General features: G+C 42.9%; 1 protein-coding gene across 1 annotated transcript; it reads left to right on the plus strand.

Annotated features, from left to right (window-relative positions):
• The first annotated feature begins 12,134 nt into the window (after positions 1-12,134).
• LOC311227677 (tissue alpha-L-fucosidase-like) lies at positions 12,135-20,861 on the plus strand. Its single transcript, XM_084313419.1, has 7 exons — positions 12,135-12,634; positions 13,074-13,208; positions 17,334-17,577; positions 18,036-18,236; positions 18,674-18,858; positions 19,319-19,421; positions 19,785-20,861. The coding sequence occupies exons 1-7, from the start codon at positions 12,267-12,269 to the stop codon at positions 19,914-19,916; spliced, it is 1,368 nt and encodes a 455-aa protein (XP_084169545.1). The 5' UTR covers positions 12,135-12,266; the 3' UTR covers positions 19,917-20,861.
• Positions 20,862-25,314: the final 4,453 nt, after the last annotated feature.

Here is a 25,314-nt window from a genome sequence, read left to right on the forward strand (position 1 = left end):
TGACTGTAATACAAACAGTTCAGTTTGTCAGGTACATGCAACAAAGATTACAGTGTTGACATCCGTCTGCTTGAGAAAATACCATGTTCTGCAATAAAAATTATTGAAGTGAGATGAACAGACTGAAAACTTTATTTCATTAGATAAAACATGTTGACAAAGTTTTACTTTGCAGTTGAAAAAAGGTAATAAAAAATCGCAATATATCGCAATATTAATATCGCAATACTCAGCATATCGCAATATATTTTGAATCGCAATACTATCGTATATCGTGACTTAAGTATCGTGATAGTATCGTATCGTGAGGCCTCTGGTCATCCCCACCCCTACCGTCTGGAGGTGTGGGTGTGTCTGTCTGGAGGTGTGGGTGGGTCTGTCTGGAGGTGTGGGTGTGTCTGTCTGGAGGTGTGGGTGTGTCTGTCTGGAGGTGTGGGTGTGTCTGTCTGGAGGTGTGGGTGTGTCTGTCTGGAGGTGTGGGTGTGTCTGTCTGGAGGTGTGGGTGGCGTCTCTACATTTCGTAGCCGCATTTCTGCAGACCCCTCTTTGATTGGTTGAACTCCATTTCTGCAGACCCCTCTCTGATTGGTTGAGCGAAGCCCCTCTCTGATTGGTTGAGCGTCATGGTACAGTTAGCGTAAGTGGGGAGTGTAAACAAGTTGAACGCGTCGCGTGAAATAACGTTATGTGAATAAACCTATAACGTTACAATGTACAGATTCTGATTAACCCAGTTAATGCTTTAGACAGTTACAATGTAACATTTAGATTAACACAGTTAATGCCTAACTAGACAGTTACAATATAACATTTAGATTAACACAGTTAATGCCTAACTAGACAGTTACAATATAACATTTAGATTAACACAGTTAATGCCTAACTAGACAGTTACAATATAACATTTAGATTAATTACCCCAGTTAAGCCTTAAGAGAGAGAGGCTGGTGGTCAAGTCAAGTCAAGAGTTTTATTTGTCACAAGTTGTTTATTTGCATACAAGTTTACAATGAAATGCGGGTGGTCAGAGAGAGGCTGGTGGTCAAGTCAAGTCAAGAGTTTTATTTGTCACAAGTTGTTTATTTGCATACAAGTTTACAATGAAATGCGGGTGGATAATACAATAGTAATAACATATAGAATCCAATAGAATGACATTGTGCAATAAAACAAGTAAACAGAGTAGGGCATATCGGTATATGTACATAAGTTATTTAGGTCCTGTCAATAGACTGGTGAGTCATTCGCACAGTGGCCTCAAAACTAGGTATGGTCAACGCAGGATGGGTTCACCGCACGTCTGTACGTGCAGACATGATATGTGTAACCAGGGCCGCCTCAGGGGGTGTGCGAGCAGTGCGGTCGCACAGGGCCTCGCGGGAAGGGGGGCCTCGCACAAAAATAAAAAAAATAAATAAAAAATAAAATATTTTTTATTTATTATTTTCTTTATTATTTTTTATTTATTTTTTTTTATTTTTTTTTGCGAGGCCCCCCTTCCCGCGAGGCCCTTTTTCATCACAGACCTAAAATCTAGTTTTGCTTATATGCTTATATATTTCACATTAGACACGTTTGTAGAATGTGTCTGACTTGTTCCTGGCTCTGCGGCTCTGCAGCAGACATACTCACTATTGGAGCTCTGGGGCTCTGCAGCAGACATACTATTGGTTTCAACGAAGGGAGGGGTTACATGTGTACAGTCGACCGGCGTGCGTCAGCTGCGTTTGACTATTTCGCGCGTGCAGCATTGGAGGTTATGCTTATGCCAGCCAAGACGAAGAGGACGGTCGTTCGGCAGATGGACTGAAGATGAAAGTTGTTGAATGTTAGACAGTTCAGTCAGGCTAGCCATGTCGGCTTAGCTAAAGGCAGGGACAGCTAGTTAGCTTTAGCTACGTTATAATATCGAGTGCTAACGTGTGGTTCAGTTGGGATAGCCATGTCGGCTAGTAGCTAGCTTAGCTAAAGGCTAACTAGCGTTAGCTAACCTAGAGAGAGCGCGTGCAGCATTGTTATGCCAAGATAAAGAGGACGGTCGTTCTGCAGATGAACTTCGTCAACTCCACGCGGTTGTCTCCATCCTCTTGGACGTTTGGTGAGTTTTTAATGCACTCTATTCTATTCCCGCCGTGGATATATCTCTCTCTCTCTCTTGGGCCGGCTAGCTATCATGGCTAAGGCTAACGTTATGTTGGCTAACGTTATGTTGAGCCAAGCGGGCCGGCTAGCTAACGTAGCTAACGTTATATTGAGCCAAACGGGCCGGCTAGATGTTGTAGCTAATGTTATATTGAGCCAAAGCGGGCCGGCTAGCTAACGTAGCTAACGTTATATTGAGCCAAACGGGCCGGCTAGCTGTTGTAGCTAATGTTATATTGAGCCAAGCGGGCCGGCTAGCTAACGTAGCTAACGTTATATTGAGCCAAACGGGCCGGCTAGCTGTTGTAGCTAATGTTATATTGAGCCAAAGCGGGCCGGCTAGCTAACGTAGCTAACGTTATATTGAGCCAAACGGGCCGGCTAGCTGTTGTAGCTAACGGTGTGTACCTGGTGTCTCTGGCTACTCTATTTGCAGTTAGCCTATTTAGCTGATGTCGGCCGTTGGCTCCTTGCTACTTTGTTTTCTCTGGTATAGACCCTCTTCTCTTTGGATTTAAGTGTTGATCTTTGTCCTTTTGGATCTATGTATATTCATGTTGCCTTTGTGAAGTTATCTTTTCCTTCTGTTTTGTTCTTCCATTAAAAGTTGAATATCCTTTAGGGGCTCATCTTAGCTGTCTTGCTTATCTCTCTCATACATGCTCTCTCTCTAACACACATACACACACACAGACATGCTCTCTCTCTCTAACACACAAACACACATGCTCTCTCTCTCTCTCTCTCTTTCTAACACACACAGACATGCTCTATATCTCTCTCTAACACACAAAATGACATGCTCTCTCTCTATATATTTCTCTCTCTTTCTAACACACATATACATGCTCTCTCTCTAACACACACACACAAACAGACATGCTCTCTCTCTATCTCTCTCTTTCTAACACACACAGACATGCTCTATCTATCGCTCTCTCTCTTCAATTCAAATGGGCTTTATTTCACATTCTTGTATTTCTCCCAGTAGGTATGGGAGTTTTGTGCATGTTTTCCCTTTTTTTTTTTTTTAACTTAAATTTTTTTATTAAACATTTATAGACAAACAACACAACATATACAATAACTTCAACAACACTATTAAACAGACATAAATAATAAAGAAAAATGTAATACCAAAAAGACTAAAAATAAAAAATACTGACTTAAGCAAATAAAAAACATAAAACAATTGTCATATCTTAAACAAAAATGAAATTAGAAAACATTAAGTGTGTGACATGGGTTCAGAGACCCTCTTTGAACCTCTTTCCTCCTTTACCCTTCGCCCTCTTGTGGTGTATTTGGTTCTTCCTCTGTGATGTCGTTTTCGTTCCCCTTGTAATCATCCCACTTTCCCCATCTTTCTCCAAATTTCTCTTCCTGTAACCTCAGCATGTGTGTTATCCTCTCCATATCCTGTATCTCTTCCACTATTCCTACCCATTGTGCTATTGTCGGTGGGTCTTCTTTGTACCACAGTCTTGTTATTGCTTTTCTGGCCGCTATCAACATTATCTTTATTAAATATTTGTCCCCCCCTTGTATTCCCTCGTGTGTCAGGTCTCCTAAGTAAAGCACCAGTCCTGTTTGTGGTAACCCGTATCCTAATATTCTGATCATTGCCTCCTCTATCTCCTCCCAATACCCCTTCAGCTTCTGACATCCCCAGAATATGTGCGTGTGATTTGCCCCCTCCTTCCCACACATCCTCCAGCATGCTCTTTGTGTTGGTGCATATTTTCCCTTCAGCTCTGGGGTTATAAAGAATCTGATTATGTTTTTCCATCCAAACTCTTTCCATATCCTCGATCCTGTTGTTGAATGTTGCACCTCGCATATGTTCCCCCATTCCTTCCCTGTTATTTCTATCTCTAGCTCTCTCTACCATTTCTCCCTTATGTAATCGGTCGTGTGTCCCTTGCTGTTCATTATAGCCCGGTATATTGCTGATATTACTCTTCCTTGACCCCCTTCGTATGCCCATACTATCATCTTTATTATTCCATTCTGTTCTTCGTCTTTGGTCCCCCTTATTTCTTTGTTGTAGTAGTCTCTAACTACTGGTGGTCCCTGTAGTGGTCCCTGTTTTCTAGTCCAAATTTCTCCTTTAATTTTTGTAGTGTCTGCATTTCCCCCTTCTCTATCATTTTGCATATCGCTGTTGCCCCCCCCCCCCTCTCCCACCTTCTGAATCCATGGTCTAACCTCCCTGGTTTGAATCTCTTGTCATGTGCTACCCATCTCAGAACCCCTGACTGCTTCTCCAATTTGTGTGTTTTTACTACTCTGTTCCATATGGTCAAGGTGCATTTGGTGATTGGATCTAATAGTCCCTCTTTTTCTTTAAATAGTTCCCTATCTCCCACCAGAGCTTGTACCTTGTATCCCTCCCCTTCTTTTTCAATGTCTTTCCATCTTGCCTCATATCTGTCGTTACACCAGCACGTCACTGCTCTCAGTTGTGCTGCATAGTAATAATCTTGTAGGCTGGGTACTGCCATCCCTCCCTCTTCCTTTGGTAGTTGTAGTGTTTTATATCTGACCCGTGGTCTTCTCTCCGCCCATATGAACCTCGATATCAGTCTGTCCCACTCCCTGAATTGATTCTGTGGTATTTGTATCGGTAGTGACTGGAATAGGTACAGTAACCTTGATAGTATGTTCATTTTAATTACCTCTATTCTTGAATTGAAGTCCAAGGGCATTACTGTCCATCTCTCTAAGTCTCTCTTGATGTTCTGATTTATCTGTGTATAGTTCGCCTCAAACAGTTTCTCCACCCCTCTCGTGATGTTCACCCCTAAGTATTTAATCTTGTCCATGTCCCATCTTATCCCGTACTGTTCCCTAATTTCCGTCGTTGGGGTATAGTTCCATGCTAAGGTCTGTGTCTTTGTCACGTTTAGTTTGTATCCTGAGTAGTGGCCATATTCCTTCAGTAGATCCATCAGTGCCGGGAAGCTCTTGTCTGGTTGCCTCATGTATACTATCACGTCGTCCGCAAATAGGCCTAGTTTATATTCCGTTCCCTTTATCCTTACTCCCTTAATGTCCTCGGTCTGTCTGATCAGTTGTGCCAGTGGTTCTATGAAAACGGCGAAGAGCGTCGGTGAGAGACAACATCCCTGTCTGGTAGCCCTCTCTAATCTGATTCTATCCGTCAAGCTGCCATTCACCTTAACCCTCGCTGTCGGTTCTTGATATAGCGCCTTGATCATCTTCATCGCCCTCCCGTTCAGTCCGAACCTCATCAATGTTTTATATAAAAATGTCCAGCTCACACTGTCGAATGCTTTTTCTGCATCTAGGCTAATCAGTACCGCGCTACCACCTTGTTTTTGTATCTCCTCTACTATGTGTAAAGTCTTTCTCACGTTGTCCTGTGTCTGTCTCCCTTTAATAAATCCAGTTTGATCTTCATCTATAATGTCTGGCATAAACGTCTCAAATCTCTTTGATATTATCGATGTATACATCTTGTAATCCACGTTGAGTATGGACACAGGTCTGAAACTACTACATAATTCTCTATCCTTCCCTTCCTTCGGTATCGTGGTGATTATGGCTTCCTTCCACGAGGGGGGCATTTTTCCCTCTTCCATCGTGTGTCTGAACGCCGCCCCTAACATGGGTGCTAATTCCGTTCTAAATGTCTTGTAGAATTCCGATGGGAATCCGTCGCTCCCCGGAGACTTGTTGTTTTTAGCTCTACTAATTGCCTCTTCCAGTTCTCGTTCCGTAATTATTTTATTTAATTCTTCATTCTGTTCTTTCCCTATCGATGGTAACTCTAGCTTCTCCAGATATGCTTCTATTTCCTCTTCTCCTGCTGCTTTTGGCTGTGTGTATAGTTTCTCATAGTATTCTCTAAATGTCCTCTCTATTTCAGCTGGGTCTCTCAATATTTCATTAGTCTTTATATCCCTTATTGTGTGTATCGTGTTCAACTTCTGTTGCGTCCTAATTCTCCTAGCCAACAGTCTGGTCGCTTTTGGTCCCCCTTCATAGTACGTTTGTTTCATGAACCTCGCTTTCTTTTCTATTTCCGTCAATAATTCCCTATTTATCCTGGCCTTTACTTCTTTGATTTCTCCGAGCGTTTCCTGTTCTTTTGATATCTGGTGTCTCCCTTCTAGCTTCTTCAGCTTCCCTATCAGATTGTGATATGTCTCCGTTCTGGCCTTCTTCAGCATTGCTGTCTTCTCCATCAATTTCCCCCTTATCACCACCTTCAGTGTGTCCCATAGAATGTTCGGATCTACCGCCCCGTTGTCATTTTCTTCCTTATACCTGGCTATCTCCTCCTTGATCTGACTCACCACCCCCTTGTTATTTAATATTCCTACATTTAGTCTCCAGATCGTGTTCCTCCGTCTCCCTTCTAGATCTACTGTCAGATATATGGCACTGTGATCCGATATGTCCGCTACTCCTATTCTGCTCTCCCGTACCCTGTAACTGTCCCCCGTCGTCATCAAAAAGTAGTCTATTCTCGCATATGTCACGTGCGGGTGTGAGTAATGTGTGTATTCCCTGTCCATGGCGTGCATCCCCCTCCAAACATCTGTAATTCCCATTTCCGTCATCTGAATATTCATATATCTACTGATTGGTGCCCGTCCTTTTCTAGTACTCGTGGTGTCTAGGTCGTGATTCAGTACTACATTAAAATCTCCCGCGCATATCAATATCCCTTCTAGTTCCATCACTATCATATCAAAAATGGTCTCATATAAATCCCTCTCACTCTCTGGGGGTGCATAAACATTCACTAACGTAATCATTTGACCCTCCATTTTTCCCTTCACCAGAACAAACCTTCCCTCCTTGTCTCTTACTTCCTTGATCAATTCAAATTTGACTGTGTTTTTGATTAACGTGATTACTCCTCTCCTCAGGTTCCGTTTAAAGGAACTATAGTATGCATTTTCATATCCGAACCTCTTCAGTTTCTCATGATCCTGTGCTACCAAATGTGTCTCCTGCAGAAAAATCACTTCCATCTCACTTTTTTTACATTTCAACATCACTTTGCCCCTCTTTATCACATTATTCATTCCATTAACGTTTAACGACATCATTTTTATACCTTTAACCATTGTCATCTTTCTTCTTCTTTCGTCTGTCAGTCCCCCCCATGTCACATTCATTCCCCCCTCCGGTTGTAGCCTCCGCTCTCTTCACCGAATACATATAATGATTAACATAAATAAAAAACATAAACTTTACATAAAGTGCTCCCAAGGCGTTCGGGGGGTCCCTGTGTCCCCCCCTGTCCCCTGCTGGTGGGTGAGGAGTAATTGCTCTCCTAGTGAGAGGCCTCCTCCTGACGGCTTGGGGGTTTGAAACCTTTACCCCCAACCGCTCGTCATATTTGTCCAGCTTTCTTACTGTTTTTATTGCTGTCGTGCTCCTGGTCAAAAGCGCTCTGTCCTTCATTCTGATCAAAGACCCCCATTTCCTAGGTCCCTCTCAATGTGGCTCATATGTTCCAATGTCCCTCTTTCCTCCCAAACCCGTGTGTGGTGTCTTCTGTGTACCCCTTTTTATTTTACTCCTCTCTATTTTCTATGTGATGTCCATTTATCCCCTTAATCCCTTCCAACTGTGTTACTCTCAGCGTGTGTCTATGTACTTGTTTCAATATGTTCTGTGTTCCGTCTATCATACCTAATTATATTTCCATTTATTTCCTCCGTCAGCCTGTGTATTATGTGTCCATGTATACGTTATGTTCGTTCCTATATCCTGCCTCTACCTGGGAATGTGTGTTTATGTATATGTTATTTCAGTTTCTATATTTTGTCTCTATTTGGATAGTTTTTCAATCTCTTGTGCGTGTACTCATTCGTTCGTCTCCTCCCGCCTCCTCTCCTCTCTTTCTCCGTCTCTGGCCTCCTCGTCCGTCTCCGCTTTCGGTCTGTCACTTCTCACCTCGGCCTTCTCCTCTCTCCTCCCTCCTCTCCCGGGCCTCGATCTCCCACTCTGGTCCATCTGCGTGCCCCCTCTAATCTCTGCTGCAGGCTCCGCGTCTGGCCCTCCTGTCTCCTTCCCTCTCCGTCCTCCGCCATCTGCATCCCCTGTCGCCTCATCTGCATCCCCCGTCGCCTCATCTCCTCCGCCGCCTCCCGCGCCGTCGCGTATGTCACCGTCCCTTCCTTCCAGTGAATCCTTAGCGAGGTCATGGGTGATTGGAATTTCATTCCGTTTTCTTTCAGAATTCTCTTCACTCGTAGGACCTGCGTGTTATTGCCACCGCTGTCGAGTAATCTTGATCAAACGACAGTCTTTTCCCCTCGATTTCTATCTTCTTGGTCCACGCGGTTCTGAGTATCAATTCCTTAATCTCAAATCTCAGAAAGTTGATAATCACCGCCCTCGGAGGTCTGTCCGGTTTCGGTCTCGGAGCCAACGCCCTGTGGGCCCTCTGTATCTCCATTTTTTCCAGTCCCGTCTCCTTCAGTTGTTCCTTGATAAGCTCTTCCACATATTGGATCACCGATTCCCCTTCGACTCCTTCTTTCAATCCCCATATTCTGATGTTATTTCTCCGTGACCTCCCCTCCATGTCTGATATCTTTGTCTCCATCTGTTCTTGTTTTTGAATCGCACACGTTAACACCTCGTGTATCTCTGTGTTCCATTCCTCCATTTGCGCCGTTCTAGTCTGTACCTCTGTTACGTTTCTGTCCTGTTCCGCCATCTTCTCATCCACCCTTTTGATTTCTGTATTCATTTCACCTCTGAAGTCCTCCTGTTCCTTCCTCAATTCCTCCCGTAACTTCCCAATATCATTTCTTATCGTGTCCGAGTTCAGTTTCATGGTCGCCTGCATCGTGTCCGAGTTCAATTTTATGGTCGCCAAATAATATCCCGGCCTGCATGAGCACGGCCCATCCTGGCATTTCCTTGTCCGTCTCAGCTGAGACTCCCCCTTCCTCCGCCTGCTCCTTCTCGGTCTCGCCTCGGGGGTTCTGCTCCATCGAACTCTCCTCTTCCTGTGAGTTCTCCATTTCTCTTTCCTTCATATTTGTTTTCTCCTCCTTCCTTCTCGTTTGCATCTTGATTTTTGATCACTTTTCGTCACTTTTCGGGTCCTTATTTCTCCGTTTTTCGCTCTTTTATCCAGGAGCCTCACCGCATGCGTGCTACTCTTCCGCTCTCCTACCGGAAGCCTCTTGTGCATGTTTTCAAAGTCTCTTTGGGTGTTTGCAATTTGTGGGAAGTATATGTCTTGGTATAGTGGGCAGGTTGTTAAGAAGTGGAGCTCGGTTTCCACCTCATCTTGTGTGCAGTGGGTCTGTCTTCACTTGGGAGCCAGGTCTGCCTATGGCGGCCTTTCTCGATGGCTAGGCTGTGCTCGCTGAGTCTGTACCTAGTCAAGGATCTTCTTAGTATTGGGTCAGTCACAGTGCTCAGGTATTCTGCCACTGTGTACTCTCTGTTTAGGGCCAAATAGCGTTTAAATCTCGCACAGGGCCTCGCATTTCTCCCAGGCCGCCAGGTGGCCCTGTGTGTAACCCCCCACCCACCCAACCTCCTCCAATGTACAGTTTCTACGTCAAATGTATAGCCTCTCTTTTCTGGACTCTTTTTGTATCACAAACAGTACTGTATTTGTAAATCTGACCGCGATAACCTTACGCGTACCTTAGAGAGGGGCTTCGCTCAAACCAAGCGCGTACCTTAAAGAGGGGCTTCGCTCAACCAATCAGAGAGGGGCTTCGCTCAACCAATCAGAGAGGGGTCTGCAGAAATGGAGTTCAACCAATCAGAGAGGGGTCTGCAGAAATGGGGCTACGAAATGTAGAGACGCGTGTGGGTGTGTCTGTCTGGAGGTGTGGGTGGGTCACCTGGGAAGAAGGGTCATTAATGTCACCTGTGCCTGGGAACCACTCAGTGTTCGTTTGTTACAGAGAGAGGGTGAGGGCTGGGCAATATGGCCTAAAAAAAAAAATCCGATTTTTTTCTCTTGAAAACTAGAAACGCCTAGAAAATCATTCAATAACTTTTTTTTTATTTGACACAAAAAATGATCAAACCAAGTGCAAACCTAACTTTCACCAATCTTCACTTAATTATCACTTAAACTAAAAATTATAATTATTATATATACTGCCATGACATCATCACAAACGTTCCAGAATGTTCGGGCGGAACTAATGTTCTAGAATGTTCCTAACAATAGTTCTGTGGGTGAATTATGTACCATTACAATCACTACAGTATAGTGATGCACGGCGGTAGTAGTTAGTGCATTGATGTGATAGTTAGTATATTGATGCAAACATCTCAAAACAAACTGGTCAGACTACTGCTTGACCTTACTCCTAGAACCCACCTCACCCCTGCCCACTTTAACAACCTAGGATGGCTTAGAGTAGACGACAGAGTACAGCAACTTGCAATGGGCCTGGTCTACAAGATACACTACACGACCAAGGTACCCATGTACATGTCAAAATACTTCCCAAAGGTCAGTGAATACCACGATCACAACACCAGAGGGAGCTCCACAAATCATGTTAAACCCAGATTCGGCTCAAACAAGGGACTAAACACGTTTCGCAATTATGCCACATCAATGTGGAACGCCCTACCCAAAGCTGTAAAGGAATGTGAATCACTACCCACTTTCAAAACCACTCTCAAGGAACACCTACGGGAGACTGCAATTCGAAACTGGCCCCTGTAAATGTCCTAACCCACCCCCTCCAATGTACAGTAATTTACCTAGTATGGTTGTCAATATTCCAATGTACAGTTTTGCTTATTTGTATAATGTTTCCCCCCCCCCCAACCCCCTCCAATGTAAATTACCTAGTATGGTTGTCAATATCCCAATGTACAGTTTTGCTTGTACAGGTGTACAGTGTTCCCCCCCCCCCCCCCCCCCCCCCCAACCCCCCCTACTCCCCCCCCCCCCCCCACTCAACCCCACCCAACCTCCTCCAATGTACAGTTTTTACGTCAAATGTATATACTCCCTTTTCTGGACTCTTTTTGTATCACAAACAGTACTGTATTTGCAAATCTGGTATGTCATAAATGTATAGATGTAGCAGTACTGTCTATCTGTATGTCATGTACAGTGGTGCAGTCGTGGTCACACCCGGTTACACGCCGTGTTACCAGATCACTGAGGCAGAAGTACGCGCGATCGCGCACGGATGTGTACTCGCGTGTACGCGCACACAAAAATGCGCTGTATCCATTCGTTGTGACTAGTACCCGGCCACCGTTTTACATAACAAAAAGCGCAGGTAGAGTAAGTGTCTGGGTGTTGGCTATCTGAATGCATCTCCCCCTTCATTCTGTGTGACACAGGCAGTGGAGGTGAATACTAATGTGGCTCGGAATTCGTGATGGGGGTCTACCTGCTTATGATATTGAATCAAGCGTCTGTGCTGCGCGCCAGCTTTCCACGCGCACATTCACACAAATAGAGAGCAAGAAGAGCTTGTATGATAGAAAGATTGCACTTGCGTATATATGCGCTTGTGTGTGTGTGCGTGTGCGTGCGTGTGTGTGTGTATAAATCAGTTCTGTGCGCATGCACGTACCCGCGCGCGTGTGCACGTGGCGTGTTACCAGTTCCCATATTACGACTGCACCACTGGTCATGTATGTCATATATGTCCTGATGAATTGAAAATGGGGGACCCTGATGTAAACAAGACAAAAGTCTTTCTCTGGTCTGCATCCCCTTAACAATTGTGTGTATTGAGCTGTACTGTATTGTACCCATTCTGCAATCTGTTAATAAAGTTTTCAATCAATCAATCAATCAATCAATCAATCAATCAATCAATCAATCAATCAATCAATCAAGCGTTAGGAGTAACGCGATTGGGCGTTGAGAGAAGCGTCAGTAGCCAATCAGGCCGCGTAAACCGAACGCGGAAGGACAACCACCTTGGGGAAAGTATTCACGCAACCTGGCTACTAGAATAGATCATAGTTTAAATATCTCGCTAAACTGGCAGGTGCGGTTATACTTCCTTCCTGGATGCCATCACAAGTCAGATGACTTGTTCTCGGTTATTTCCATACATACATACAGCATAATAGTGAAGGAGGGCAGCACAGCACGATCTGCATACACCTTTACTGGAGTGCCAATGATGGCAAAACAGGCAAGTCTTATTTTATGTACTGCTCTACTTGCAACCTTTGGGTCGGAACATGGATCCGCAGCGCGCTACACACCGGACTGGGCCAGTATTGATGCCAGACCCCTGCCAACATGGTTCGACGAGGCCAAAGTTGGGATCTTTGTTCATTGGGGCGTCTTTTCCGTGCCTGGCTACGGACGGTTCAGCGAGTGGTTCTGGAAGTGGTGGAAGGCGGAGAAACGCGCGGCCCAAGTGGAGTTCATGAAGAAGAATTACCCGCCGGGGTTCCAGTACGCGGACTTTGCGCATTCTTTTACCGCGGAGTTCTTCGACCCTAATGCGTGGGCGGATATCTTCCATGCTTCTGGTGCAAAGTGAGTAAACGTTTTTTTTTTTTTTTTTTTTTTTTAAATAAAGATAGGATATTTGTATGATAACAATTTTGGCCCAGTGTTTCAAAACCTCCCGTGCTGCAGTTCTTCCACTGTTATTATTGCATTGGTATTACTACTATTGTCTCGAGGTCAATGTAAAAATAAATGGCACTGTTTATCCTTTTCGTTGTTCAGCATTCATAGCCACCTGGAGTTATAGCCACAATGTCCTATCTGCTCTCGTCTCTATCATGCATGTATGTACTTGCTCCCAGTGGCTGAAGGCATCGGGCTGAAGGCATCCAACAGCCTCGTTGTCACAAATGGATCGCTTCCTTGTTGAGAAACACAAAGGGAACAAGACCATTGTGCTTGTTTCAGGCAAGTCGAATACTAATTATCCATGTACATAACTGTATTTGCTGTGTCTTTTGGTCAGGTATGTCGTGTTTACCTCCAAGCACCATGAGGGGTTCACCAACTGGCCTTCACCTGGCTCCTGGAACTGGAACTCAATGGATGTTGGACCTCACAGGGACATCGTGGGAGAACTGGCAGTTGCTATCAGGAAGAGGTGAGAGGTCATTATTAGGGAGCCAGGAGGAGGCTCAGATGAGATCATAAAGTATGAAGCCCGTGTTTATAGTGAATTATAATCATACTTAGAATAGAATAGAATAGAAATACTTTTATTATCCTGTGGGAAATTTGACACTGCAAATCGCTCAACATTTAAACATTTAGACAGGACAGGTCACGAATTAGAATAATAACACAAATCAAATCAAGTTGCCTAGGATAAGAGTAGAGTAAAATAGAATAAAAATGGAATAAAATATACAGTAAATAAATAAATACAGTAAAAATATACTGAGTGTAACAGGTACAACCTAGTACCTGCCACGAAACTTCGACCGCGCCTTGAGTGGGAGTCGAACCCTGGGCGTCCGCACGGGGGGAAGCAACACAAGCCGCTGCGCCAAGAGAGGAACTCCTCCCTAAGCGCTCAGTTTGGATGCCTCTGGGGAGTGAGTTTCACTTCCTGGTACCGCTACCGTGCCTCAGCCACTTCTCAACGTCGGAAGTTCTTCGTGACTGGGCTTCGCGGTACCATCCGTTACATTCACCCCCCCTGAACTCACACCACCCAAGGCATCCGGGTCACGGCACCACTGTAACAGGTACAACCTAGTACCTGCCACGAAACTTCGACCGCGCCTTGAGTGGGAGTCGAACCCCGGGCGTCCGCACGGGGGGAAGCAACACAAACCGCTGCGCCAAGAGAGGAATTCCTCCCTAAGCGCTCAGTTTGGATGCCTCTGGGGAGTGAGTTTCACTTCCTGGTACCGCTACCGTGCCTCAGCCACTTCTCAACGTCGGAAGTTCTTCGTGACTGGGCTTCGCGGTACCATCCGTTACATGAGCATGGGGGAAGGGCGGGGGGTACAGGTAGTAAAAACAACACAAGCAGTGTAAACAAATTGGTCAATATAATTAACTATCTAACTAACTGAAATATATATTCACAGTATTCACAGTGTCACATAAGGTGCAGTATGCATCAGGTAGTGTTATTGTCCTCCTTGGGTTCCGATTACGATGCATGCATTGTTCGGCTCAAACAAGGGACTAAACACGTTTTGCAATTATGCCACATCAATGTGGAACGCCCTACCCACAGCTGTAAAGGAATGTGAATCACTACCCTTCAACACCACTCTCAAAGAGCACCTAGACTGCAATTCGAAACTGGCCCCTGTAAATGTCCAAACCCAACCCCCTCCAATGTACAGTTTCCCACCCGCCTACCCAACCCCCCCCCCCCACTCCACCCACCCAACCTCCTCCAATGTACAGTTTCTTCCCCCTCAAATGTATATACTCTCTTTTCAGACTCTTTTTGTACTCATAAACCGTACTGTACATTTGTAGATCTGGTATGTCATGAATGTCTAGATGTAGCAGTACTGTCTACCTGTATGTCATATATATGTTATGATGAATTGAAAATGGGGGACCCTGATGTAAACAAGATGAACGTTTTTCTCTGGTCTGCATCCCCTTAACAATTGTGTGTATTGAGCTGTACTGTATTCTTGTACCCATTCTGCATCTTGTACCCATTCTGCAATCTGTTAATACAATTTTCAATCAATCAATCAATCAATCAATCAATCAATCAATCAATCAAACAACACAATGATTATTATACAAAACATTATTATAACTGCACATCATGTTTCATGATAATGCTTACATAAAGTACATAAAGCCTTTTCATAATGACTTGTAGAATAATTGATCATAACACTTTATAATTACAGGAACAATTTTTTTTCGTGTTGCTAATTATCAACAATGTTCATGATGTATTACATCTCTGGGGGTATTATAAGTAAGGGATAATGTATAGCTACGAGGTCATTGTCGCAAAATAATTGACCGACACTGCGTTCTGGAACACAGAGGCGCAGCTATACATTATCCCGCTTATTACAGGGCTAACTTACTAACAATAGTTGGTCAATAGCGCTCGGTTGCCCCTAACAACGGTCATTATTGCGCGTTGCTCGTGACAGCGGTGAATTATCGAGAAATAATTGACCGCTGTCAGGGGCAACCGAGCGCTATTGACCAATCACAATCAAGCATTTTGGCGAATGTTAAAACGCCATGTAATAATGCTCCATATGCGCTCGTGCTGTTGACTTTGCCTTTTATCAATATAAAACTAAATGAAACAGACACCAGTGCCCCCCATCCTATATAAACTTGTCTAAAGCTATAGCCAGATTTATGTATTTAGAAGGCAAAATTTGAGAATGAAGTGTTTGGGTTTTGTCATGGGCCTATCCCATGCCCTATAATGGTTGTCTTAATTGGATAGCCCTGGTCCCCACATGGGGTCATACTACCAAACATTTAGCTTAGGCTTTTTGGCATTGTTTATTTTGTATGTAGGGGTGTGGGGAATGGAAGTTCACAGGATTGGCTTCTTCCATCCCACTTTTCGGACCATGGGTGGTGTCTGTTGTTGCTGTTGTCTATTGTTTTGTGGTGGTTGTAGTGTTGTTTTGTGGTTGTCTTGTATTGTATAGGTTGTATGGTTTGAAATGAAAAATGAAACTGATACTGATACTTGTTTAGTTTAAGAATAGGGGGCAGGTAACCATAAGATGTATTCTTCTTCCTGCTCCTTTTGCCCACGGTAGAACTCTATTTATGATTTTGTATGAAAACTGTATGATTGTATTGCTTCCATGTGGCAAATAAAAATTCTGAATCTGAATCTAGGTAGGTACTGGTAAAACCCAGGCACAGAAGACCAAAGGCCAAAGCCTTTTCCAGAGGGGAGATTTGGAAGGAACCAAGTGTGGTAGAGTACAAGGGGGGGGGGGGGGGGGGTGGGGGTTCATGATAAGAAGGGAATAGACCTATATACAGTGCCCTGAACACTGTTAAGTGTTTTTGTGATGATAGGTCAGTATGTAGTGCTGTATCCATGTGGTACAGAGGTATTTAAGCTGTGAATGTCTGTATTATTTAATTGATTGTTGTTATTTTGGTCTGTCCCTGTAGGAGGAGCTTCCAGCATAAAGCCTGGGATAGAAGCTCCTCTGAAAAGGGGAAGTAGAAGCAGGCTTGGCCACATCCTCACAATTGGTGGCGACGAGGATGGGATGGCACCCTGAGGTTTTGAGGGTGCCACCCCACTTCTGACACCAATTGTGAGGATGTGGCCAAGCGGTGGAAAAACATAGTCGGAGACAGGTTGTCATCACCCAGTGGTTGGTTTTTATTCCCTTTTCTTTTGTTCACCAGCCAACCATTATAGGGCATGAGATAGCCCCATGACAGTTTACTTTTACGAAAAGGCATCATCACATTGGAGTCCCCAAAAGCTATACTGAACGGAGAACTTTATACTGTAGTGGAAAATAATGAAGTATTAATACTCAAGTACCGCACTAGATGTACTTGTACTTTACTAGAGTATTTTCATTTCAGGGAACTTTGTACTTTTTCTCCACCTCATTTCAAAGGAAATGTTTCACTTTTTACTCCACTACATTTATCTAACCCCATCAGTTACTAGTTACTTTGAAAAAAAAATATTTTGCATAGAAAACATAGCAAAACATGAGATACTTTCAAATCTGAAGCCTGCCAACTTCAAGGGGACATAATCAGAGCAGCATCACTAGACCACATACCAATTTAACATGACCTTAAGAGGTCAGTGGTTTGGGGAGCTCCCGTAGCTCACCGCGTATCTCGGCGCTATTTCTGCGTCGGGGACAACCGTGCTCGTCACGGATCTGGGGTACACGAGTTCGATTCCCGGACCCGCCGTATTTTCTCAGAGTGTCTTCCCCTACTCTACATCCCATTCAACCTGTTTCTGTCGGTCATGCTTGACCAGAAAAGCGATAAACGCTAAAAAATAAAGTTTAAAAAAAAAAAAGAGGTCAGTGGTTTGAGGATTGAACGCTCCCAAACACTGGAGTACACAAATGCCATATAGAATGTGTACTTTTACTTTTGATACTTAAGTATATTCAATATCAAATACTCATCTACTTTTGCTTAAGTAGAATTTTGAATGGAGGACTCCGAGTACTTATACTTTTACTGAAGTAAAGAAACTATGTACGTCTTCCACCACTGACTTTAGACTTTATGTATTCACATGTCACAGGTCTCTGCATTTTGGATTGTACCACTCTCTGTACGAATGGTTCCACCCGCTCTACCTGGCAGACAAAGCCTCTGGCTTTAAGACGCAGGATTTTGTCTTCCGGAAGACTCTTCCAGAGCTGGTTGACCTGGTGATGAGGTACAAACCGGATCTGATCTGGTCCGACGGGGACTGGGAAGCGCTGGACACCTACTGGAACTCCACCGAGTTCCTGACCTGGCTTTACAATGACAGCCCAATTAAGGTGAGAGAGTCACAGTTGAACAATGAAGAAATACCTAAATCTTTACAAACAGTCTATGCAACTTGGCGCTGAATCCATCTTAAAGTGATGGAAATACACCCCCCTGCGCTGCTGTTTTGAAGACATTAACATCCCCGGTCTTTTATATTTCATTGAATGTGCAATTCTCTATTCTTTGTTTGAAAGAGTGAGGATAAAATCCTTTTTAATGCACATCTACCCTCATGTTCACACTTTTTGGACAAATCTGTTTCCTAGATCTCTGCATATTAATCATTGAACGGGTGATTTAGTCCTATATGGATAATTAGACTTAAGTCTACTTTGGTGATATTAATCAAATCAAGTGCTGGTCAACCAGAAACTGATGTCTTTGATGTGACCGATGTAAATGAAATCTGTCTGTTAATTGCAAAAATGATAGTAACCGCTTTGTGTGTGCACGTGTTCTTTCCCAGGATGTGGTGGTGACCAACGACAGATGGGGTAAGGGCTGCTACTGCAAGCATGGAGGCTACTACAACTGTCGCGACAGGTACACCCCTGGCACACTGCCAGACCACAAGTGGGAGAAGTGCCAGTCCCTCGACAGCCTCTCCTGGGGTTACCGCAGAGACATGAAGGCCAGCGAGGTCATGACCCTGCCTTCCGTCATAAAGGTGAGAAGTTACAGGAAGTTAAGTTAAGTTGTACCTTTTATTAATCCCCTTGGGGAAATTCGTCCTCTGCATTTGACCCATCCTAACTATTTAGGAGCAGTGGGCACCTGGGGACCAACTCCAGCTGTAATGCCAGTATCTTGGTCAAGGGCAATAGAAGAAAACCTAGCATGCATGTCTTTATGGTGTGGGAGTGTTAACCACTGCGCCACCGTGCCACCCGTGGAAGTGATGCTGGGTTCATGTTTTGTCCGCCTCTTGATTTAAATCTTTGAAGAAAACCATAAGCTTCTTTTGTATTTTCAGCTGACAGCCTGGTAATCTCTTCTCTTCTTTTCTCTTCTCTTCTCTTCTCTTCTCTTCTCTTCTCTTCTCTTCTCTTCTCTTCTCTTCTCTTCTCTTCTCTTCTCTTCTCTTCTCTTCTCTTCTCTCTCCAGGACATGGTATATGTGGTGGCTTTGGGAGGAAACTACTTACTAAACGTTGGGCCTATGTCGGATGGTATGATTGCCCCTGTGTTTGAAGAGAGGCTTCGAGGACTTGGCGCTTGGCTGAAGATCAACGGAGAAGCCATCTACACCTCCAAGCCCTGGAGAGTCCAGACTGAGAACACCACCGTCTGGTGAGAGAGAGCATGTCGTTAGAGACCACTGAAACCATACTGATGTGGGAAGTCATACACATATGTCTTTGAACTTCTTGTAATTAGGAGATAAATAGGTGATTCCAGCTTTTGCGATTCTGCATCGATGCGCAAGAATTCAGTAATTTATTTTTTTAAATCTAGTTTCCTGGGTTTTGAGTGTGTTCTTTTTCCTGGGATTTTGTGTTCATTTAAACCCTCTGACAGTAACTGAAGTAAATTATATACTGAGGTTTTAACCATGCAGGGTTAATTTAGTAAAAAGTGTGATCTATTGAGAATTGGTTGATAATCGAATCATAGCCCTAATAATAGGAATTTTATTGAATTGTGAGATCCATTCCCACCCCTATAAAATGTACTGTAAGTTACTGAATGTAGTTGACCATATAATATTGTAGTAGGTAGTTGCTAACCATTGTTCGCTCCCCTCTTGTAGGTACACTGCCAAGAATGCCACTGTCTATGCCATAATGCTTGGCTATCCATCCATAAATGAGATTCATCTCTCAACGCCCAAGACAACGCCTAGGGACACCAAAGTAAGTCACAGGCATGGCCTTAACACGTATTATGTACAATTATTTGGAATGAAGAATTTATTCCACAATCACGTGGAATAATCAATCAATCAATCAAACTGTATTTGTATAACACATTTGATACAGTAAGTGCAACTCAATGTGCTTCACAGAAGATAATTGCAAAGAATCATTAAAATGATTAAAAAGGCAAGAAACAAACACAATAATAGTAATAATAATAATAATCAAATAATAAATTAAATAAAAGCACATGGTTGTCTACACAGTCCTGGTTCTAAATTATCACAAACCATACAGAGGGCACTTTTAAATGGCCTCAAGTATGATTTGTTTTGCAAACGTTCTGTGCTTTGTCCACAGGTCACACTCTTGGACTACCCTGACTTACCGCTGACTTGGATAACAAAAGCAACAGGGCTGTTGATCACCCTGCCTCCAATGCCAGTGTCTCCTGGCAACGCTTGGACTCTAAAACTAGAGGGAGTAGCATAACAGTAGAGAGAGAGAGAGAGAGAGAGAGAGAGAGAGAGAAGGGAGTGAAACTCATTTTATATACAGGCATTTCTGTTTAGATTGTCATATATTTAGCTTGTTTTTTACGTGTGATGGTTAAATAATCAGGTGATGAAAGGGTTTAAATCTCAGGGTCAGAGTAATTTATCATGTGCACTAATCTTTTGATTTATCATGTGCAATACTTTTTAAATTGCAGTTTTACAGCACAGAGGAAATATGGTCAGTAGGGTTGCCAACTGTGTATATATCCCATATGTTGTGCTAAATTGGTTTGTCCCATATGGGACTTCCCTTGTTGCTATATTGCCATTTGATAAGGAGAGGATAGCACACTGTTGTTTCAGGACAGCGCTGGTTGGTGTGTAGAATACTCTTCACGCATTAGTAAGGATGTAATTTGACCTTTTCCTTTAGGCTTACCGTATCAAGATGGATCTTCCAAATGTTGCTTATTTCACAAGATGTGTCATTCTTTGTGTATTCCTATCAAATGATTGAAGTTTGCTGTGACGTTGCTGATTTTAAGTCGGTGTTTCCTCTGCGTGCCCTCCCTGGGGGGCGCAGAGGCATGACGGAGGGGGGGGGGGGGGGCGGGGCGACTGGGGAACCAACGCGCTGAACTATTGTACGTTGCTCTACCTCCCTCACCACTGTCGCCCCTCACCACTGTTAGGCTGTTATACCACTATAGTTAATCATTTTTCAAGTCACGAAAATACGACAAAGCTTATCTTTATCTTGGTGGGGTTTCTCTCTGTCTATTGAACTGTATTGTTATGTATGTTATTGTTCTAGCAAAGGGATTGCACAATTTCATAATTCTTTCCCTCGGTTTTTGATTATTGTTACTGATGGAAGTGGCTGCACACTTTGAAAGCTCATGATATTGATGTTATTTCAATAAATTGTTTACTTGGCCCATTTCATGACTATGCTGTTGGGGTGAGGGGGGGGGGGGGGGGGCAAAATATTTTGGTTTCTGACAGCTAAGCTGACAAGCCCATTGTTCAGTTCAGACTATGTTATGGTCAAATTGGTAAATTATCTAAAAAGGTGCAGATTCAACATTTTGTTGACTGTTGTTTAAATATTTAAAATGAGCCATGACAGTGAACTGTAGAAATTGGATAGAGTCAGGTTGTTATAGAAATATAGAACATAGTTTAATAGCTGTGCTTCCACAGAGATCAGTTTATAGAGAGACACACGTGCGTGTGACCAGAAAGTGACCAAGAGGTCTGGTCAGACACAGATTAAATACATAATTGAAATGACGTACATTAGACATCCAGATATGACAGAAAGGTAAACAAAATCTGCCCTAGTGGGAGAAATGAATAAACAAGCCTTGGCTAGGAGGTGTTATTGCTATGTCTTTCACACCAGAGGCCAAATGCTCCTAACCTTGATTCGTTGTTAAAGAGACCGTCTGCTGTAGTCAGACTACCGTAGTTCATAGTTGGTCATATTAAACTAGTCAAGGCTATCAGAGATATAATATGTATTTTCAACACAGATCTATAATGACATTACATATTTCCCTCACATTGTTTTACCTGTTAAGATTGTGCAATAAGACACATACACAATAGAAGGTTAACATTCTATGGATTTCTTTCTGTGAAAAACCCAGATAGGGTTATTTGAGGTGACCTCACGTCTGAGCCTGGTTGGTTTAGGTGCGAGACAGCACAGCAAAACATGCATGCTCATTTGGTGTCATTTTTTTCGTAGTGAGAAAGTTGGCAACCGAGGCTTGTAAAGTTTTGAGTAAATTGGCCTCAATGTGGCCCTACTCTCAAAAACTCCTGACCAATAGCCTCCTCCTTTTTCTTCATCTTTTCTTGGTGTCTTATTTTATCATGTGTGGTCATGGGTCAAATAGCTTATTGTGCTTGGTTCCTTCATTGCCTCCTATAATATTTGATATTATTATTATTAGCCATAACTCTTGACTTGCTTTCAGCACAATATTTACATGCACAATGCATACTATCTGTATGTTGATTGGTGGTGCAGTTCAACAAATCTTCACCCGACAGGAATGACAGGGACAGACACTTTATTAAACACACATTGTAATAGCACACACTGCACAGTGGATCAGAGAGCAATATTAAAGATGGAGGTTGAGTGTATTGAAGCCTGCTCACAAAAAAGCAAACATGGCCTATGGACATGCACTCTCTCACCGGGAGCATGTCTATGTTCCCCAGGTTCTATGTTCCCCGCTTTGATTGATTGAACATTTTAGACCACCAGCCCTGATTCCAAACTCTAACCTTAACCAGTTCGAAAGAGGGCCTAAGCTTAACCAGTTCGAAACAAGGCGGACATTAATAATTAATAAAATAATAAAAATTTATAAAATGTTCAATCTATTAATCAATCAAGCGGGGAACATAGGGATGATCCCCTCTCACCCACTTGCTCTCCCTGTCTCTCTTGTGTGCGTGTATACAAGTGCGGACACATAAACAAGCCCATCTGTGCAGAGAATTTGGTTTATGGATGTGGTGATGGTGAAGTGAACATGAATGGGTGTAACAAGACAGCCCGGAACTACAAGCCTGTAACAAACTGACAGCAAAGTGGTATTTTGTCTCGGAACAGGGGAGGAAGGATCAGACGCAGTATACTAACCAACAACACCTTGAAAAGAGTGCAATGGTCTTTGTTTTGCCTTCAGTTGGGCCCTAGGTAGGCAGTATTTGCATCTTCAATTTACATTATTTTCAAAACGCCACCTACTGGGAAGGTTTAGACAACCACAGAAAAATAATTACCTATGAGATTGAACTGTATATCATGGAGTTTACTACTTTATGTAAAAGTCAAGGGTAGGACTGTGCGATAATATGGACAAATTATTCTATCATAATATGGGTAATTTCATATCTCGATAACGATATAGATCACGTTTTCTGTCAATTTAATGAAAAATGGTCTTTGTGAAATAACCACAAGCCTCATGACTGCTTTTTGATAATCCTGTGAACTAATACAAATGAAAGACATTTTCTCTTTTCTACATGTAGAGAACGTAAAGCAGGGTCTGGATGATGTAAAATACTGATGTAAAGCAGGGTCTGAATGATGTAAAATACTGCTGTAAAGCAGGGTCTGATTGATGTAAAATACTAATGTAAAGCAGGGTCTGAATGATGTAAAATACTGCTGTAAAGCAGGGTCTGATTGATGTAAAATACTGCTGTAAAGCAGGGTCTGAATGATGTAAAATACTGCTGTAACTGTAAGGCAGGGTCTGAATGACAAACTACTGCCGTAATGCAGTTATGCAGCTTTTGGCGATAGAAATGAGAAAATCTCTATAGATAGAAATGTTATCGTCCCACAATATATATTGTCACATTGCACAGCCCTGGTTGAGGGGAGAATAAGAAAATAAAAAACAACGCAGCCAGAATGTTTAAAGGATGCCATGAGCCCTTCTCAACCACCCACTGTGAACGGTTTCAACTCTATGTTTCCTTTCTCTGTCTTTCAACATCATCTCCTACCCCATCATTTCTATCAGTCATTATGTAGAAGCTGCTCCGTCTGCAGTCACGTGTAGTGTTTCATTTAAAAGAACGGGCCAGATCCTAAACTAAACCGGCATATTTCAAAAACAGTCACACATTTTCATCATCCAAGGCATAATACGAATCATGCCTCCCTTTGTCTCTGGTATGAAAACAAAGAAAAATACCCATCCGTTCATCATCAAAATATATTTTATTCAGTCATTTAAAAAGAAAAAAAACACAGTACCAAAATAGAAAAATATTTTACCAACAATCACATTTTAATTAAGAAAATACTTCATTAGCAGTGTTGGCTGAGAACAGAAAACATGGCTTCTCATTCGGAATAATTAAATATGGCACAATAACAATCACTGAGCCTTTAGTCTAGAGAGCAACAACACTTAATTTCCCACATTCACAGTATCCCCTGTGAAAACAAAACATGAAACAAAGAAACCATGGAAGCAAAGATTAATATTTACTTTGTTCATTCCGGTACATGGGGAACAAACTGCATGAGCTTGTGAAACGTTTATCAGCATACAATGACCCAGCATTGATTAAAAATCAAACGGCACCGTTTTAACTTGCATTCCAAATACATTAAAAAAAAGGTGAGTCTGTCCAGTGGCAGATGTGAACCCTTGTTAAGTGATTTTGACTTTGATAACTCAAACAAAATAATAACTAAACAAAAGCAAAACATAACTCAATTTACATGTTCGAAAAGGAGTAGGAAGAAGTATACACTTATTTAATCCTACCCCTTTTCCACTACTCAAATGAGTGTACTAATTTAAAACATAGGAAAAAAAAAAAATATATATATATGCAAGTGTGAAAAAGAGAAAGAAAAGAAAAGGTGCATTAAAGTCACAGCACCCCATTCAGTTTGAGTGTCCAGGCCTGGCCAGGAATGAAAGAGAGTTCTGGCAGGAGGACAATCAGGCCAGCACTGGGGTGCACTGGGGACCACCGCAAGGTGCTCAGGATTCCCCAGCAGCATCACCTGAGAGAAGGGTCAAAGGTCAGTTACATAGTATCAAAGAGGAGAGTACTGAAGCACGTGGTACTCCCATCTCACCTCAATGATTTAGTTTGCAATACTTCATTTAAGTAAAGGGTCGTCACTAATCTGATATGAACTCGATAAATATAATAATAACCTAAGACTTCAGACAAAACCATAATAAATCAAATCAAATCAAATCAAAATCAAATCAAATTTATTTATAGGGCCCGACAACACACGTTAATGTCCCCATGGGCCGTACAGGTCTTCTTTAAACAAGTCAAGAAGACAACATAACAATAAGTCAAGAACAGAACAAGAACACCATAGGGTCCAAACATTTTTTAAGATGAATGCAAATATATGAAAGAATGCAAGCACTCCCAGACATACCCCACGCGAAGGTAAGGAAAAACTCACTAAAACCTAACAATAGGGAAAAAAAGCTCCACAGGCAATGTGGAGGAGAGAAACCTTAGAAGGGCCGTTCAAGGGGGGATCTCCCTTCTTAGATGTCGGTGATAGTAGTGTTGCAGACGGACAGTTGGTAAGCATGCACTCATGTGTGTGGTGAGACACAGATGAGTGCATGCAATAGCAACTGTACATTTTGAAAAATTAAAGATAGAGCTAATAGCGATAGCAACTGAACATTTTGAAAGATTAAAGATAGAGTTGATAGCGGATCTATTTGAGGCACAGGGGCGGCGCAAGAGGGTCACGTCCTCCCCGTCTTAGTCACGGGACATTCAACACTCCGGTCGTTGCTCAGGGACAGCCGGAGACAGGGGGAAGGGGGGTGGCGCAGAGAGGGTCGCGAACTCCCGACATC

Source organism: Notolepis coatsorum, assembly GCF_963971535.1.
Source record: "Notolepis coatsorum genome assembly, chromosome: 4".
Lineage (NCBI taxonomy): Eukaryota > Metazoa > Chordata > Actinopteri > Aulopiformes > Paralepididae > Notolepis > Notolepis coatsorum.

Excerpts from the sequence above, each read along its gene's own strand:
- LOC311227677 (XM_084313419.1), top strand. The coding sequence starts at position 12,267 with ATGATGGCAAAACAGGCAAGTCTTATTTTATGTACTGCTCTACTTGCA. Across the intron at positions 12,635-13,073 it reads TTCCATGCTTCTGGTGCAAA|GTATGTCGTGTTTACCTCCA; the intron begins GTGAGTAAACGT and ends TCTTTTGGTCAG. Across the intron at positions 19,422-19,784 it reads CAACGCCTAGGGACACCAAA|GTCACACTCTTGGACTACCC; the intron begins GTAAGTCACAGG and ends CTTTGTCCACAG.